Source organism: Salmo salar, chromosome ssa18 (assembly GCF_905237065.1).
Source record: "Salmo salar chromosome ssa18, Ssal_v3.1, whole genome shotgun sequence".
Taxonomy (NCBI): Eukaryota; Metazoa; Chordata; class Actinopteri; order Salmoniformes; family Salmonidae; genus Salmo; species Salmo salar.
The window spans coordinates 73,419,308-73,438,755 of record NC_059459.1 but is presented as its reverse complement, the minus strand read 5'-3'; the positions used below and the strand labels follow the sequence as shown (position 1 = coordinate 73,438,755).

The 19,448-nt window shown below is 42.8% G+C and overlaps 1 protein-coding gene across 2 annotated transcripts; it reads right to left on the bottom strand.

The window, feature by feature from the left end:
• Positions 1–340: 340 nt before the first annotated feature.
• On the bottom strand, positions 341–19,425 carry LOC106577910 (SH3 domain and tetratricopeptide repeat-containing protein 1). 2 transcript variants are annotated; one of them, XM_045701512.1, is made up of 20 exons: positions 19,146–19,425; positions 17,485–17,535; positions 15,594–15,724; positions 14,859–14,964; positions 8,394–8,537; positions 7,935–8,133; positions 7,732–7,808; positions 7,371–7,566; positions 6,672–6,802; positions 6,460–6,507; positions 4,927–6,312; positions 4,557–4,726; positions 4,135–4,203; positions 3,773–3,896; positions 3,064–3,244; positions 2,793–2,943; positions 2,588–2,710; positions 2,338–2,488; positions 1,816–2,012; positions 341–1,498 (listed from the first exon to the last, which is right to left on the bottom strand). In XM_045701512.1, the coding sequence occupies exons 1-20, from the start codon at positions 19,288–19,290 to the stop codon at positions 1,220–1,222; spliced, it is 4,059 nt and encodes a 1,352-aa protein (XP_045557468.1). In that variant the 5' UTR covers positions 19,291–19,425; the 3' UTR covers positions 341–1,219. The 2 variants fall into 2 exon arrangements, with proteins under 2 accessions (XP_045557468.1, XP_014011825.1); XM_014156350.2 differs by having other exon boundaries at positions 6,466–6,507.
• Positions 19,426–19,448: the final 23 nt, after the last annotated feature.

The following is a 19,448-nucleotide window of genomic DNA, read 5'->3' as shown; positions in this document are numbered from 1 at the left end:
TGATGATCGGCGCTTGACTGCCGTTTGACAAATAAAAATATTCTCGCCCTTATCCATAACAATCTCATGATGTAGACTACCTGCACAGTCTACCTGCACAGACTACCTGCACAGCCTACCTGCACAGCCTACCTGAAAAGCCTACCTGCACGGGCTACCTGCACAGCCTACCAGCACAGCCTACCAGCACAGCCTACCAGCACAGCCTACCTGCACAGCATCTGCCACCTGTAGGCTAGAGTGCACGTGCCCAGACCAGAGGAGGCACATTTTCTATTCAACTCAACAGTTTCTGTGACAAAACTATCAGTAGAGTAATAAAAAGAAACATGCCAAGAAACACATTTGACTCTTTAGATTTTTATTCGTTACATGAAAACGAAAAAGTACATTTTGTGTGCACTACGTCATCACGCATTGATTTTTTATCTACAACACGTCCGTTGGGTGGAAACACCACTGATGGGAAAATGCGCATATTTTCTTTATGCGGATTGTTGAACATTCGTATGAAAATCTGTCACCGATTGGATGGAAAACTAGCTAATAATACAAAAAAAGGCATTGACGGCTCATCAGAGTGCTGACTTAGGATCAGTTTTGCCTTTTGGATCAGAATAAATACAACTGTATGGACAGATCCTAGATCAGCACTCCTACTATGAGACGCTTTGTGGATATGGGCCCAGGCGTGCAGTCCAAGTGGTCTTCACGCTCACAGAGCAATTCACTCCAGACTCCACTATAAACTGCAACAGCTGGACCTTCTCCATTATGTTCTCTGACTTTTTATTAGAGATATCTTTCATGATTCATTACTTTCACCATGACTTAACTAATTTCAGGTCATCAACTGAAGACAATTATAGATATTCAGTCATTGCTGTATGATTCTATTCTCTGATATTGTTCAGTAAGGCACAGAACACTGATTGGCAAATCACATTAACACATCACAGCAGTTCAAAATGTCAGAATTACATATTTAAACCGAACGAAGGCCTACAACGCCCAATTGGCACAATGTCCTCCAACACCCATAACCTCTCTAGCCTGAGTGCAAGTCTGTTTGTGCTATCATAGCAACTCCTTGTCACTCATTGTCATGTTTTGCTTGACAATGAGCATTGGAGTTGGTAAGAGCACAAACAGATCTGGGTCCAGGCTATAACCTCTCCCCTCTTCTCACTAACTTCAAACCAAGATGGCCGTTTGGCGGTTACTTATTTCTTGGTTCCTGGATGTTCACCCTGTTCATCTTGTACTGTGACATACTGCTGAAGATCTGGTCTGGCGAGAGGTTGATGCGTCGTACATTGAGGTCGGAGGCGAACGCTCGTGCTTTCTGGTAGAAGAAGAGGGACAGTTCCCGATCGACCAGGAAGTTGTGGTAGATGGTAGCCAATCGGGTGCAGAGCTGGAGCTGGGACTTCTTGTTGCCGATGTCCATGGCTGCAGCAAGTCCTAGGTGGTAGTACCCTGCGGCGTCGTACGGGTCCTAAGGGTCAAAGGTGATAAGTTAGGGGTTAGAGGTAAGGTTGGTTCGGGTCAGTGGATGAATCGTTGAAGCCGTTTTGGTTTGGTCCATGTAAATCAAGCGTTATATAGCCATAATGAAATGGACATTTCCTGTATGTTTTCGAGGGTTGGCATCAACTCCTTCTTGACACGGAATTTCTCCAAAGGAGTGCAATTCAAAATTTAACTTTTGGGATCAAATTTCAATTTCTTATAGATATGTATTTAAAACCTGAAAATACAACAAACTGCCCAGTCATGAATTCCATTGATTGAATGATTGATTGATTTGATTACCTTCAGATCATAGAATATAATGTCCCCCAGCGTCCGATACACCCTGACATAGTACAGGGTTTCCTCATCAAACTCCAGGGGCGTGGGGCAGAGGGAAAGGGCCTTCAGGTAGTAGTGTTCAGCCAGCTCAAATTGACCCAGACAGTGGTACAGAGTAGCCAGGCGGTGGAACGCCACACGCTCGTTCAGACGGTTTCCTATATGAAGTACAACCATGGTTTCATTAGTTAGTATTTCTTCACAGAAAGAGCTATAGTCAGGGTGCACTTGTTTTTACTTCCTGGCACGGATTCTGCTGATGGCGGCTTTTTGTTGTTGTTGTAATAACTGTGATGTGGTTGTTTTTTTCCTGCCAAACCTTGCTGGAATGCACTGACTGTAATTCACTCTGGATAAGAGCATCTGCTATACATAAATACATATTTCTATTGGAAAATACAAGCAAGGACTGGGTCTGTGCTAAGCGAGGTCTGACCTCTAGTGGCCATAGCTAGAACACCCAGGCTCTGTTGTGTGTCCTACCCAGTTTAACACTGATGTCCAGGGCGGTCTGGGCGTACTCAACAGCCTCTCCATACAGCTTCATCTGCAGCAGCAGCTCCACCAGCTTGTTAGACAGTCTCAGTCTGACCTCTGTACTGCTGGTTCTCACCGCGATGGGCAGGGCACGGTCCTAACACACACACACACACACACACACACACACACGGGTCACACACATACACAACCTCTGTCCTACCCCATAGAAGCAGTATGTGCGTCTGTGTCCTACCCCATAGAAGCAGACAGCCTTCTCTCTCTCCGTTGAGCTGTTGAAGAAGATGTCCCCTGCAGCCTCCAGCAGCTGTAGGATGAAGTGTGTGTCTCCCGTACTCACACCCACATCTTGGGCCACCTGGGAGGAAATACAAGAGGTAACGTGTCAATGTAACTCTGAGTGAATGCTGTCTGCACTGTGCTATAGAATAGGTTCTGACCTGTAAATAAAGGTCCACCAGTTCAGTCTGGCCCAGCAGGTGGTATATCTTCCCAGCCTGTAACCAGGCGTAAGCCTCCTTCTCCCTCCGGCCCAGGTCTATGAAGATACCCAGGCTACGCTTGGTGTAGTCCAGAGCAGACCGCCTAGCCCTGGACACAGAGATGGAAAGGATGGGAAATGCTATCATTTGCTACCAACTACATATATACAGACAGACAGACAGACAGACAGACAGACAGAGAGAGAGACAAACATAAGGACAGACCGACCTCTCTGTCCCCAGACTAAGGTATAGCTGGCTGATGGTCTCCAACACTTCCCCCTCCTGTCTCCTGTCTCCCCGGCTCACCAGCAGGGCCAGCTGATGTTCGTTGTAGATGATGCACTGGGCCTCATCCGGACACACTGCTCTGTAAAGGTGGCACAAGCGTCGCGTCACGCTCAACTGACCTGGGAGAGGGGAATACACCATGGAGAGTCGGATTAACAGCATCTTTTTGTTAGCCTACTGAGCTAAAGCCTCGACATTAGCCAGAGGAGCTACTTGATAAACATATTTGGGGCAGAAGTGATGAATCGGGTATACCGCAAATGAAATTAATTCCATATGTTCAGTATGTAGTAACTGGGTATTTAAAAAATCTAATCTTAAATAAATACATTATAGAACTGTAGAATGTATAACCGACATTCCATCCTGTGCATATTCTTTCCATGTCATTTTAGCAGGGAAATATACACGTATGAAAGATTCTGCATCTCGGTTTCTCCAACAAAAACTAACCACAGGCTCGAGAGTATTTCCTTTCCTTGGATCCAATACCAACGTTCTCAGAGGGTCCCCATACCTCCGAACGTTGATTCAGCTGATGGGCAGTGGCGAGAATAGTGTTTGAACCTGTATGTGAGCCATGTGTTCTGTAGCATTGTGGTGACACTAAGACATGATGGTTTCAACAAAAAAACAAATGAACGTACTGTCTGAGTGGTTTGATTTGATAGCCATGAGTAGAGCCCATTCATAGTAGATCTTTCCTCTGTCCAGGTGTCTCTGGTTCACATAATACTGTCCCAGCTCCAACAGCACTGTGGTAAAGTTCACCTTGAATAACAAAAGATAACGACTAATGACAAATGTTATAATGTGTATTATATAGCTGTTATAAAGGCTTTATGAAAGCATTCATAATGACACCTACAGTAAATTGTAACGATAACAAATATTACATACATTTTTTACATAAAAATAAATATTATTATTATTATTATTATTATTATTATTATTAACAGTTGTCCTCCTAATAGGGATGTGTAAATTAAAATAAATGAATAAAGTTAACCTCATGTTCTTGTCCCTCCAGCGCTGACAACATCTCAACAGCTTCTGTTAGATGCTGCTCCGCTAACCTCTGATGATGAAGAGAAAGGACTGCTAATCTATCTGGAATCCTAATTAAAGTAGCAACATTTCACTAACTTTCCCCAAAATGAACTGGTTTTACGGGAAATCCCTGTTGGAATATTCATGGTTTCTTTCCAAACAGGATTTCTGGAAAAGCTGGGAATTTTGTAATCATAATTCATATATCAAATCAAATGTTATTTGTCACATGCGCCAAATACAACAGGTGTAGACTAAACCATGAAATGCTTACTTACGAGCCCATTCCAAACAATGCAGAGTTAAAACGTTTTAAAAAATTGCTAAATAAAAATGGAAATAGTAACACAATAAAATAACAATATATTTCTGATCATATACCTTAGCCCCAGCCTTCAGACACAATAACCCCAGGTTAGCTTCTGCTACTGCCCAGTTAGCCCTGTCCTCAAACTCCTCACACACATCAATGGCCGTCTGGTAGCTCTCTGCTGCCCTCCTCAGGTCCCCTGTGCTTCGCAAGGCTACACCCCTCATGTTGTGGACCAGTCCTTGAGATCAGATTGTACTTCATTAATCACTAAGGGGAAATTAGTTTGTCATACTTAAAGCAGTAGTAAATAAACTATACAAATACTCACATATTTTTTATAACAACACAAACAAGCATTACAAGATATCTACAAAATAAATACATATGTAGAGGTAAGTTCAACAGTATAGTATGTGCAAAATAACAACTTAAGTGTACCTTCCTGTGGGGTAGTGCAATGTTCTGGCATGGAGGCCAGCACTGAGTCGAGGATGTCTAGCGATACCTCTGGTTGGCTGTTACAGATGTGGAGCCATGCTAGCCACACAAGGGCGATGTTTCGTTCAGGAATGCTAGTGGTGCCCGATGATGATGACGGCGCACGATGATGGTCTATGAGAGTGTGCATGGAGCGTACGGCGTGACCTAGCATCCCATGTTCCTGAAACAGCTGGGATAGGCAGAGTGTTAGAGCCTGGCTTAGAGTGTGGTCACCAGTGCCACCGACTCCATCTAATCGCCCAGTGAAGGAGAGTGACTGGCTGAGATATGGAGCGACTTGAGCCGGAATGGCGACGTCCTGCTTCCGGATCCCATAGAGTCTGGCTGTGTTCTCCAGAACCAGCCCCATTCCATTCAGACAATCAGCTAGCCTAGCAGATGAATGCATCGTGGCTCTCCTGGCCGAGCTGACACAGAGGTGGGGGAGGGAGAGCTGGCTGTACAGCCTCCCCAGGCTGAGGTAGCCATGGCTGGGCACGACGCTCCGGACACCAGGGGGCTCCGCCAAGAGAACCAGAAGCCTCTCCAGGAAGGGAACGGTGTCCGCTGCCTCACCTCGCCTCCAGTGGAGCTTGGCCAAGAGGAAGCATGCTCTGGCTTCTGCCATCTTGTTGTGACTAAGCACCGCCTTCTTCAGGATAAACTTCAGAACTTCTGAGTCTTTCTCCACTGTCGAGACGCAGTAAGGGATGCCCATTAGCAGCGCAGCGATCCGCTCCGACAGAGCCAAGTATTTTTCTGTATTTTTCTGCATGAGATAGATCACTGCTAGGTTAGCGTAGATGCTAGCTAGCATTAGCATGTCCGTGAAGCCGTCTCGAGGGACGCTAAGGGCCTCCTCGAAGTAGACTCGAGCCTGGGAAAATTTTGATCGTCCTGCGCAGAGTTTCCCCAAAAGGAAACAGAGGCGGCTCTGGGACCAATGGAGTCGCTTCTTCCTGGCAGTTTCCCTGGCAACACCTAGATACGCCACCAATTTGTCAACATCGTCCAAGTGGCCAGTGAAAGTGGAGAGGAGCCGTTCCGGAGTTTGGCCATAGAGGGCGCCAAACTCTGGCTTGTAGTTGCTGCCACTCAGGAAGGATAGAAGAGGAAGGAATTTCTCCTGGTTGGTGGTGGTGCCTTCCTCAACTGGTTGGATGGTGAAGTGAGGCCCGCTGGGTAATGTAGTCTTAGAGGTCTCACTGTGGTCCTCCAGAGTTCCGTTTGTCGTCACAGTTGCATGAGGCACCTTCGATTTCATCTTCCCTTTTAGCAGAATCTCTTCAATCTTCCTCCTCAGTTCTGCTTGTTGGTGAGCGTCCATGTTGCCTTGGGAACCATCTGTAAGACATTAGATGAAGATCATTATTTATGATTTTGTTGACATGTGGGAAGAATCAGAAAAAGGGAATTATTTGAATGGTTTTCCAAGTTGAGATAAAATACTCAAACCCAATATTCCATAAGTACAAAGCAAACAATAAATACCCCTACTTTGAGTTGGTTCATTTGGAGAATCCGGTTGAGCAATCAGATCTGGAATGAAAGGAATAATGAATGAATCAATATCAAAACAGACCGTCTTTACACAGTAAGCAAGTCTAAGAGAGCAATGCAAAAATAAAAACAAGCTGTACTTGCTGGACTTGCTGTACTGTTCATCACCAAGAAAATGCCTAATTTCTCAATTTCTGTCTCACCAAGTTTGTAGACGTGTCCAACATCATTCTGGTTGATTTTTTTCAGCAAGGCGATTGTCTCCTCTTTAATCTGATCTTCTTTCAGGTTGAAAAACAACCTCTCTTCTTTCTCTAGGAAAATGTCAGACGCCCTAGAATGGAGTTAATAAAACAAAATGTCTACTAATTTCAGACAAGGTAGAATGATAACACTTCCTAAAAGGAACGTGAGGAGCTACTATGTGGGTTTGAACATAAAATTCAACATGGCTCTGAAAGCATTCTCCACAGTGTGCCTTTGTACAGTTACTGTAATACACCCATAGAGATAAACCAAGTGTACTATTATTGAGTTGCGCCCCTCTCCCTTCCGCTCAGAACAGCCTCAATTCGTCGGGGAACGGACTCTACAAGGTGTCGAAAGCACTCCACAGTGATGCTGGTCCATGTTGACTCCAATGCTTCCCACAGTTGTGTCAAGTTGGCTGGATGTCCTTTGGGTGGTGGACCATTCTTGATACACACAGGAAACTGTGGAAAACTACGTTTGAGTAGCTGATACCATCGAGCTGCATCGTTGCTGGCATACCAATCACCATGTAAGTGTTCTGTTTCATTCTATGAATATATCACTACTGTATACATGATGACGCAGTTAATCTGATGCAGTTAACCAGACGCAGTTAATCAATATATAACTCAGCAGAAGGACACACTTACTCACAAAGGCTATCGGCCGGTCTGACCAGTGTTGTCATCACCAATCCCACTTCTCCTGTCCTCTCCAGTCTGCCAGTGAACCACTCGAAGCACGACACCAACAGGCCCACAATGATGATGCGATCCCCCTGCTCCAGGCTCAGCTCGTCTGGCCCACCGGCGTCATACTCAACAGTGGCCACGCAGGAGCCAGTGGCTAGGATGGGGAGAGAGAGAGGTGGACAGGAGAGATTCATTAGAATTTTAAAGTCAGTTCAGACTCTAGAATTCCTCCACATAACTCTAATTCTATGAGAAAAAGGAACAGTGAAGCCCTTAGAATTAGGATTGTCAAGTGGAATTCAAACAGAGTTCTTCTTACCAAACTGGCAGGGGAAATCACATGCTGGCTTGCCACTGCCAACTAAGATGTTCTCCGCACATGATTTGAGGAACCATCTATAGGGCGAAAACAGGAACGAAATATGTGAATAAAAAGGTGAAATTAGAAAATTAGCAGTATGCTTCTTCTTCTGTATTGACTAAGAATGAAATAGCTAAGTATACACTAGGCAAAGTACTGACTGGTGGAAGGGGATGACGGGCTCCAGGGCTGGTTTGGGTTTGGTCCCCCGGGCTCCATCCCCCAGGGAGAGTACAGTCCACCCCGAGCCCAGGAACGGGGGCTCAAACAGGGCGATGTCCCCCTGCTCCAGGTAGAGGTCTCTCCCAGAGGTGGAGCTGTCGAACATCTGGGTGGAGCTGCAGCTGGCGAACAAGGAACCTGACAGAGGGGGAGATTTGTCATACTTTATTTGTAGGTATAACTAAATAACTAATCATTTGTAGCATTGTAACTAAGAGTAGAACATGTATAACATCTCATAACAGCATAACATGGATACTCAATGTTCATTTGATCTGTATGTGCTGACTTATCAAATTAAGTGCTTCTGTATATTCTGAATACACCAAACAGTGAATGTGGCTACCAAACGCTGTCAAAGTCAGATATTTTAATCTGTGAGTCACTGGGCGAGTTACCCTCTTGCATGAGGATGCCTTTGTACATGAGGTTGAGAGTCTCCTCTTGGATAGAGATCTCTATGGCAAAGTACTCCTGGTCCAGAGAACTCAACCAGAAGTCCTGGTCCAACAGCAGGTTCTCCATGCACTGACCCAGAAAGCCTGGGGAACAGAGGTCAAAGGTCTGATGTCAATATGTCAGAGGTCAGTCAGAAGTCCTGGTCTAGAAGTAGTTTATGTATTGATTTTACTCTGAGATATAAAATCAGTTACTTTTTTATTTCAGACCCGAACCTGTTCAGGCCCGGGTCGGGTCTCGGGTATATCGGGTCCACCCGAACCCGTGAAGACCTCTACTTTGTTTGGTATTTATTAGGATCCCCATTAGCTGCTGCAAAAGCATTAAATACTCTTCCTGGGGTCCACATGAAACATGACATAATACAGAACATTATTAGTCAAGGACTGAAATACATATATTTAAAACGTGACACATAGCCTATGTCATGACTGTCCTGTGAGGATCCAAATAGGTCAGATCAGCTTTGCAATAAAAATCATTTCAACCAGACCCCCTCTCACCCGCAGAGGGGGGAGGAGGGAACTGGTGGGGGTTAACACCTCTCACCCTGTTGTAAATCAAGGACAAAACATTCAGACATCCCTCTCTAAATTCCCTCAAGGAATGTACTTTGTTTTAAGAAGACTTTTCGTGTAACAAGTTCAAAAGCAACTACTAGAACAATATTTCTAACATAGAAGGTGGGGAATTGTCAGAGGCGACCTAAAATAACACTAATGTTTGTTTGGTTGTTATTTTGTGATGTCATTAAAAATATTATAAAGGAAATACTGTAACTTGGAAATTATAAATATGACATGTACAAAGTTTCCATCCTCTGCGTTGTGAATGCTATATGAAAAATGCTGAGTGTTTTTGTTAAGAGAGGGATGTGATTTTAGAAACTAAGAGGAAATTGTTTCTATAACTGTGCACAGTAAGTAGTCACCGTCCCCTTGATTGAGGCCAGAGAGTGTGTCAGCCTGACAGAACCGTCCCTTTTCAACAAACTGTATAAAATGACGGGTTAAGAATTAACATATTAGACCAGAGAGATGTAGATCTGCAGCTTAGGTATAAAAAGTGGTTTGAACTCTGAATCTCAACACAAGGTAGAGACAATAAAGTCACCTCCCGGAAAATCACTGGTACGGCTGATTAGCTGTCCGAAGTAAAGTTTCTAGAAAAGCTCATTTAAGTGGGACCATTGTATTACTCTGCCCATACCATCTCACTGGGAACTATCGACGCGGTTTCAAAGAAGCATCTTCCAGAGTGAATGGAAGTAGAATAAACTCTATAGTTCTGTTCAGGACTACACGACAAGTCACCGGATACCGGATGAGTGGAGAGTGGAGAGCAACCCATTTTGGACAATCAGAGCCTTACAAGCGCGCCGCGAAAAGGCCCCAAACCCCTTTCCAAGGCGACCCAGTTCAGAGAGATACATGGCGAACCAAGGCATGTTCATGTAAATACATACATGATTTCTTACTCCAAGCAGGTGTCAGTTCCTGTGCCGTCACCCGCTTGGAGTAAGAAATCAAGTGAGAGTAGTTTCTAAATGTACCAACATTAAGTGTCTCGTTCCCCCCCCCTCTCTCTCTCTATGTCTTTTGTAACAAGTAGCCCTATTGTTGTCAGTCCACCAGGGACCTGTTTTTAATATATTAAGTGTGTATGTTTATCCTGTGTTACCATTTAGTTAGCTAGTAAATAAATAATTAAACCAATTTGTGTAGTACTGAATCTTACCGAGTAAGGCTCGGGTTTTTGCAGATGCAAAGAGGTTACGACTGTTCAGAATGATGATATGATACAAGGTTATGATTAATAAGTTGACTGTTTATAGATGTGATAGGTAAAGACCTTTAGAGTTTAATTCGGGAGATGGTAACTCTTTAAATAACTGCTCTCGTGGTTCCCCAGATCCTAATGAGTTAATTGTTACATGATTCATTTGATCGGGTAACAACATAGTTAGTTGATTAGATATACAACAGTCTTCAGATTAATGTTAAAAGTCAAGTCACGACACCTACATATCAGTACATGCACACAATATCTAGGTCTAATACACAGTACAGTGCAAATTACAATACACTATATAAAAATGTCTGTCTCTTCACAGTCCCCTTTGTGCAGTAAGGTGTTCTTTTATCTGTTTTTTTAAACTGGTTTAATTGCTAGCTTGAGTTACCTGGGGTGGCAGAGAGTTCCATGTAGTCAAGCCTCTATTTAATACTGTGCGTTTCCCAGCCTCGGTTCTGGACCAGGGGACTGTGAAGATACTTCTGGTTGCTTGTTTTCTGTTGTACCGATGAGAGTCCGAACTGTGTGCCAACTGCTTGAACAGACAGTTCGGTACCTTCAACCCCTCACACAAAGACCAATAGTGATGCAGTCAACTTTGAGCCAGGAGAGACTGACATGCATGTTACTGACACTCGTTCTTTGCCACACATGACCACACAGCTGAGCAGTAGTCCAGGTGCGACAAAACTAGGGCCTGTAGGACCTGTCTGGTCAACTGAGATGTCAAGAAGGCAGAGCAACGCCCTATCATGGACAGACCTCTTCCCATTTTAGCAACCATTAAGTCCATATCTTTTGACCATGATAGCTTGCTATCTAGGGTTAGACCCAGCAGTTTAGTTTCCTCAAGTTGCTCAATAGCCACATTATTCAATAATAGATCCAGATGAGGTTTAGTGTTGAGCGAGTGATTTGTCCCAAAAACTATGCTTTTAGTTAGAGATATTTAGCACCAGCCTATTGCTAGTTACCCATTCTATAACTGACTGGATCTCTATGTTAAGTGTCTCAGTTATTTATTTTACCGTTGCAGGCGACATGTATACTGTTGAGTCGTCAGCGTACATAGACACACAGGCTTTATTCAAGGTCAGTGGAAGGTCATTTGTAAAAACAGAAAACAATAATGGCCCTAGCTGGCTGCCCTGCGGTACGCCACACTGAATTTGCATGAGAGAGGCTTCCAATAACGAAAAACCTCTGTGTTCTATTAGATAGGTAACTCAATCCATAATAAAGGCAGAGGATGCAAATCCACTGAAGTCTAACAAAACAACTCTCACAATCTTTTTACTATCAATTTCTTTCAGCCAATCATCAGGTGTCAGTGCTGAGCATGTTGAGTGCCCTTTGTTTTCTGTAAAATAACTTGATCAAACAACTTTTCCCCAGAAGTTTGCTAAGCACTTGTAACAGGCTGATTGGTCACTGATTTGAACCATTTAAACATATTTTTTAAATGTATTTAACTAGTCAGTTAAGAACTAATTGTTATTTACAAAGACGGCCTACCCCGGCCAAAGCCGGACGATGCTGGGCCAATTGTGCGCCGCCCTATGGGACTCCCAATCACGGCCGGATGTGATACAGCCTGGATTCGAACCAGTGACTATAGTGACACCTCTTGCACTGAGATGCAGTGCCTTAGACCGCTGCGCCACTCGGGAGGCCATTAAAGGGTGCTCTACTATATTTGGGTAGAATTGACCTCAGACCCCTCCATGTCTGAGGGCATACAGCATCTTCAAAGCTTAAATTGAAGATGTGGCAAACAGGAGTCACAATGTATTCCGCTACGAACCGCAACAATTGACCATCCAGGTTGTCGGTACCAGGTGATTTGTCCTGATCTATAGATAGCAACAATTTTTTCACCTCTTCCACAACCACTTTGTGGAACTCGAAACTACAGTGCTTGTCTTTCATTTTTTGGTCCATTATGCATGAATATGAAAATTCAGCATTTATTGTTTGCATGTCATACCTAAGTTTGCTAATCTTGTCAAAAACAAAGTTATTAAAGTGGTTGGCAATATCATTATGAACATGCCATCTGCCTCAATGAAAGATGGAGCCGAGTTTGCGTTCTTGCCTATAAATTGTATTTAAAGTAATCCAAGGCTTTTAATTATCATTCATCTTTCTTCCATAGTATAGTTTCTTCTTCTTTTTGTTTAGTTTAGTTACGTGACTTGTCAATATACTGTATGTTTGCCAGTCTGCTGTGTTGTCAGATTGATTTGCTATTACCTTTGCCTCATCCCTCTCTGCCATACAGTTTCTCAATTCATAATCTATCCATGGGGATTTGACAGATCTAACAGTCAGTTTGTTGATGGGCGCATGCCTATCAGTAACCGGAAGAAGCAGTTTCATAAATGCTTCAAGTGCTGCATCCAGATGTTCCTCATTACACACATCTGACCAACAAATAATTATTCACATCTTCGACACAGGAATCATTGCAAAACCCCTTGTATGATCGTTTATACAAATGTTTAGGTCCAGTCTTTGGAACTTTAGTTTTTCTAGATATGGCTATTATATAATGATCACTACATCTGATGGGTGTGGATACGGCTTTAGAGCAGATTTATGCAACATTAGTAAAGATCTGATCAATACACATGCATGATTAAGTTCCTGTTCTGTTAGTAAATACCCTGGTAGGTTGACTAATGACTTGAACCAGATTGCAGGCACTGGTTACATTTTGGAGCTTATTTTTGAGTGGGCAGCTTGATGACAACCAGTCAATATTTAGGTCACCCAGAAAATAGACCTTTCTGTTGATATCACATAAATTATCCAACATTTCACACATATAGTCCAAATACTGACTTTTAACACTTGGTGGTCTATAGCAACTTCCTACAAGGATAGGCTTTAGGTGAGGCAGATGAACCTGTAACCATATTACTTCAACATCACCTGACATGAGATCCTCTCTCAGCCTTACAGGAATATGACTCTGGATATACAGTGCATTCGGAAAGTATTCAGACCCCTTGACTTTTTACTCATTTTGTTACATTACAGCCTTATTTTACAATTGATTTAATAGTTCCCCCCCCCTCATCAATCTACACACAATACCTGATGATGACAAAGCAAAACCAGGTTTAGACATTTTTGCAAATGTATAAATTTTTTTTTTTTTAAGTATTCAGACCCTTTACTCAGTACTTTGTTAAAGCAACTTTGACAGCGATTACAGCCTCGAGTCTTCTTGGGTATGACGTTACAAGCTTGGCACACCTGTATTTGGGGAGTTTCTTCCATTCTTCTCTGCAGATCCTCTCAAGCTCTATCAGGTTGGATGGGGAGCATCGCTGCACAGCTATTTTCAGGTCTCTCCAGAGATGTTCGATTTGGTTCAAGTCCGGGCTCTGGCTGGGCCACTCAAGGACATTCAGAGACTTGTCCCAAAGCCACTCCTGTGGTGTCTTGGCTGTGTGCTTAGGGTCGTTGTCCTGTTGGAAGGTGAACCTTCACCCCAGTCGGAGGTCCTGAGCACTCTGGAGCAGGTTTTCATCAAGGATCTTTCTGTACTTTGCTCCGTTCATCTTTCCCTCGATCCTGACTAGTCTCCCAGTCCCTGCCGCTGAAGAAACATCCCCACAGCATGATGCTGCCACCACAATGCTTCACCGTAGGGAGGGTGCCAGGTTTCCTCAAGACGTGACGCTTGGCATTCAGGCCAAAGTGTTCAATCTTGGTTTCATCAGGCCAAATAATCTTGTTTCTCATGGTCTGAGTGTCTTTAGGTGCCTTTTCCAAGCGGGTTGGGATGGTTGTCCTTCTGGAAAGTTCTCCCATCTCCAAAGAGGAGCTGTGGGGCTCTGTCAGAGTGACCATAGGGTTCTTGGTCACCTCCCTGACCAAGGCCCTTCTCCACGATTGCTCAGTTTGGCTGGGCGGCCAGCTCTAGGAAGAATCTTGGTGGTTCCAAACTTCTTCTATTTAAGAATGATGAGGCCACTGTGTTCTTGCGGACCTTCAATGCTGCAGAACTTTTTTGTACCCTTCCCCAGATAACGACACAATCCTGTCTTGGAGCTCATGGCTTGGTTTTTGCTCTGACATGCACTGTCAACTGTGGGACCTTATATAGACAGGTGTGTGCCTTTCCAAATCATGCCCAATCAATTGAATTTACCACAGGTGGACTCCAATCAAGTTGTAGAAACATCCCAAGGATGATCAATGGAAACAGGATGCACCTGAGCTCAATTGAGTCTCATAGCAAAGGGTCTGAATACTTATGTAAATGTAATATTTCAGTTCTTTTTTTTAATACATTTGCAAAACTTTCTAAAAACCTGTTTTTGCTTTGTCATTGTGGGGTATTGTGTGTAGATTGATTATGAAAAAAACAATTTAATCAATTTTAGAATAAGGCTGTAACGTAACAAAATGTGGAAAAAGTCAAGGGGTCTGAATACTTTCCGAATGCACTGTACATGGCAACACCTCCATATGCATTTCTATCTTTCCTATATATTCTATAACCATGTATGTTAAGTTAGGATTCAGAACTTGCGTGTCATTAATGTAAATAAAACCCCCATACTATATCTAGAACTTCTTATACTAGACGACATTACCCATTGTGTAATACGTGGTGAACCTCCATATCTCTTCAAATGTTTTGAATGTGACAAATATGGCATTTTCTTCACAGCTGATGGAAACAAGCCGAGCTGATAGTTCCTAAAAGTACAGGAGAACAGAGAAGAGTTCTAAATGTACATGATTTCTCACAAACTACTGTATAAAGCAATGTAATCTGTTAATAAGGTACTAACTCAATAAGAACAAACACAACATGATAAGACAACCACTTGTGATATGACCATACATAATGCATTCCTTCAATTCACTACAACTTTACACACTTGCGATAATTCCACAAAAGCTGTGACAAAGCATTGACAAAATGGGGTGTGACTGTGCTGAGCACAGTATTATAGCAAATGCATTTTAGCAGCATATATAGATTACAGGAGTACATATAGATTACAGCTGTACATAAAGATTACATGAAAATTACATAGGTTAACGTTTATTGTCCTGAATCTTTCCCTGGAGGCAGAACTGAGTGATTTCCACTAAATGGGCCAACGGCAAAGTCAAAATTGTCTATATCGTAGTTCATGAAAACAAAAATGATATTTTTGGTCTTAATTTAAGGTTAGGGTTAATATCAGATTTTATGACTTTGTGGCTGTGCTAGCTACTGACCACTCTGCAGCGATGCCTCCAGGTCAAGATTTATGACAATAAATGCCAACCTGCGACAAGACTAACCTGGATACATAAAGGTTAATAGAGTGTTATACCATGAAGAGAGCGTTGACCTCTATGCTGTCGGCCTCCAGGAGGCGGAGTTTCCCCCGCAGCACTTCCTGTGACCCCTCGTCTGCAGGAAGCTTGTCCGGCCCCTCCACCATGGCCAACAGCATGGGCAGCGCTGCAAACACGCAAGGACACATTAAAATCAGCATTACAGTCTATGACAAGCTGAGTATGGGCAATCCTTCTCTAGTTAATGTTTTGTAGGAGAGAAGAGGCGATAGAGATACTCTGGTGACTTCGTAAGAAAACAATAATGCTGTTTCTCAAAACACCATGTAGAAGTAATTAACTTCCACATTCCACAGTTCTAGTGCATGATGTCCAAAAGCAGTTCAAAAGTGTAGTTTGAGGTTTGTCATAGTTAAAGACTAACAACGACTCAGAACAACAATGATGTCAATATCCTGACAGGTACAGTACTAATACTGTATCCTCAACTTTGCTTTACTTCCTGTTTCTTTATTAACCAACGTCCATTTTGGACACAATCATCTCACCCCTTACAGAAAAACCACATGATTTCACATGTGGGAAATCACACGATTTCACATGTGAAATTGAATGTGAAACCATGTGTTTTTGGAACACTTGATCACGTTTTCACATGTGTAGTTCCATGTGATCACGTTGCTTTACATGTTGTCTCGTGTTGTCATATTAACTTCACATACGATCACGTGATCACATGAAAATGTGTATTTTTGGAACACTTAATGTGTGTCCACATGAAATTCATGTTGTTTTTCAGTAAGGGACTGGTCTGGTGACACTGTGATTGACAGTGAATGACCCACAGAGATTAATCAATGACTTCAAAGTGGCTTTCTCAGGCTCTCTCAGGTACAAGGTACAAGAATCATAGTTCAAATTCACTGTCAAATACATGATTTTTCTTTAATGAGAAGTGAATTTCCAGCCTGGTCCCAGATCTGTTTGTGCCGTCTTGCCATCTCCTATGGTCACTGTCACACCAAATGTAACAATAACCATAGGAGTTAGCAAGACAGCACAAACCGATCTGGGATCAGGCTAGTGAATTAAGTTTAATAGCATACAGGCTACTGCTTTTGTGAGACAAGAGAAGAAAGAGTGCAGAACACACTATAACTGCAGTAAGTTGTTTATGGGTACACTAAAAACCATAGTAGGAATATACAAAATATAAAAACTGTTTCCTACTGAACAAACATGAAACTCGTAACTTATATGATTGTAATATGACACAATGTCACCTCGCCTTTTTAATGGTTGACTTTGAGTCTGCAGTCATAGCGTGGGTCAAACCACTACAGCAGTGCTCAGTGTGTTGCTCTCAACCTAGCCTGGTCCCAGATCTGTCTCCATTGTTGTCATTGTAAAACCAATGACATTGAGTGACAGGGAGTTGGCATGATAGCACAAACAGGCTGGCACTCAGGCTACTCTCGACCCCTATGTTGATACTGGAAGCATGAGGCTGTATGAAATAGCATGATGGTTCATACCAGAATGAGTCATTCAAAACCCACAGTTGCATCTTAGAGCTCATAATGGCAAGAGAGAGAGTTAAAACCATAAACCATAACTTTACTCCAACTACCACAGCCAAACCCCAAACTCTCTCCCCTTCTTTTGGAAATACTGTGGTTGGAACCTTCATGAAATTCCATTCTGTTAAATTCTGAGTTTCCACAATGAGAATGAAGTGTCTGATATAGTACATGCATTGGATGATTGAAAATGGAAATCCCCCTTTCACTGAAAGGTGTCATATTTCTGGGTCTGTTTTAATAGTGTCTCAGGGTATGATCTAGGATCAGTTAAGCCTTGTTGATCATAATGAATAAGATTCTAGATCAGCCCTGTAGAGTAGAGACACAGTTATTAGTTAGTCACCTGCTGGGAAGCCGTCTTCGGATGTGCCTGCTCCTCTGGAGCTGGAGCGCTCTGCAATATACAGACATGTTCCTTTAATACTGAACACAGTATGTATGCTACTTTGATCGATTGTAAGAAGTAGGTAAACAATGCCTAAAAGTTCTTTATGGGCCTTTTGGCCAGCGGTTGACATGTCTTTTATGTGTTTATTATGACAAGAGCAGGAAAACATATGATCCCTAGTCCTCTACCCATGTTTCCTGTGTGTGCTATCACTTTTTTTCTCTCTCTCTCACACACACACACACACACACACACACACACACACACACACACACACACACACACACACACACACACACACACACACACACACACACACACACACACACACACACAGAGAGAGAGAGAAAGGGAGACAGGAGGAATCTGTCAAGTTCTGATTTCATAACAGTGTTCCCAACTAAACAAGAAGGAAGAATTGAGAGAAAGGGGGCAGGGTCACAAAACAGACCACCATAGATAGAACTGAAACAATGATCAAGTTGTCAAATAACCCTCATTTAAACTGAGCTTGTATGACTAGCACAGACAGTGTCACCAGCAAAGCACCCCTACACAATAACACCTCCTCCTCCATGCTTTACGGTGGGAAATACACATGCCGAGATAATCCGTTCACCCACACCGCGTCTCACAAAGACACGGCAGTTGCAACCAAAAATCTCAAATTTGGACTCCAGACCAAAGGACAAATTTCCACCTGTCTAATGTCCATTGCTCGTGTTTCTTGGCCCAAACAAGTCTCTTCTTTTTATTGGTGTCATTTAGTAGTGGTTTCTTTGCAGCAATTCAACTATGAAGGCCTGATTCACACAGTCTCTTCTGAACAGTGGATGTTGAAATGTGTCTGTTACTTGAACTCTGTGAAGCATTTATTTTGGCTGCAATTTCTGAGGCTGGTAACTCTAATTAACTTTTCCTCTGCAGCAGAGGTAACTCTGGGTCTTCCTTTCCTGTGGCGGTCCTCATGAGAGACAGTTTCATCATAGTGCTTGATGGTTTTTGTGACCGCACTTGAAGGAACATTCAAAGTTCTAGAAATGTTCCGTATTGACTGACCTTCATGTCTTAAAGTAATTATGGACTGTCGTTTCTCTTTGCTTATTTGAGCTGTTCTTGACATAATATGGACTTAGCCATTTTAGTAAAAGACCATCTTCTGTATACCCCCCACCTTGTCACATCACAACTGATTGGGTCAAACACATTAAGAAGGAAAGAAATTCCACAAATTAACTTAAGAAAGCACACCTGTTAATTGAAATGCATTCCAGGTGACTACCTCATGAAGCTGGTTGAGAGAATGCCAAGAGCGTGCAAAGCTGTCATCAAGGCAAAGGGTGGCTATCTGAAGAATCTCAAATATAAAATAAATGTTGATTTGTTTAACACTTTTTTGGTTACTACATGATTCCATATGTGTTATTTCATAGTTTTGATGTCTTCACTATTATTCTACAATGTAGAAAATTTAAAAAATAAAGAAAAACCCTTGAAAGAGGTGTTCTAAAACTTGACTGGTAGTCCTAAAAACAATATCACTGTATGCTACTACTGCAGAGGCGGGTTGTAGATCTGTGTGTCATTTTAATGTCATTTATGGGTCAGTGACTCACCCATTTTTCTACTTCTGGTCCCTTTTTTTACTGGATCATGATTGTGGTCTTCTGCTGAGAGCTCTCTCCGGTAACGGCGAGTGCTAGTGTCCATACGGTTAACCACCGCCACCGGTTCCACCTCTTGTTCCGCGGTTGACATCATAAATCGAAGTATTTCCTACTTTTTCATGTTGTAACCCTACTTTAAACTCCCCGAGCGAAGCTGGATATCATGCGCATCTGCACCCTCCTCGCGCCGTGCGCACACTATCCATGGAGGACGTCACAAACGTTTACTATCACTGTCGAAGAGGGCGTGAG

What these genes read in the sequence shown, in the direction of transcription:
- LOC106577910 (XM_045701512.1), bottom strand. Translation starts at nt 19,290, where the DNA reads ATGATGTCAACCGCGGAACAAGAGGTGGAACCGGTGGCGGTGGTTAAC. An exon ending in AGGTCAACGCTCTCTTCATG is followed by an intron (nt 14,965 to 15,593) that starts GTATAACACTCT and finishes CTGTACTTTTAG; the next exon opens with GAACTATCAGCTCGGCTTGT. An exon ending in GTCTGAAGGCTGGGGCTAAG is followed by an intron (nt 4,204 to 4,556) that starts GTATATGATCAG and finishes CTTCATCATCAG; the next exon opens with AGGTTAGCGGAGCAGCATCT.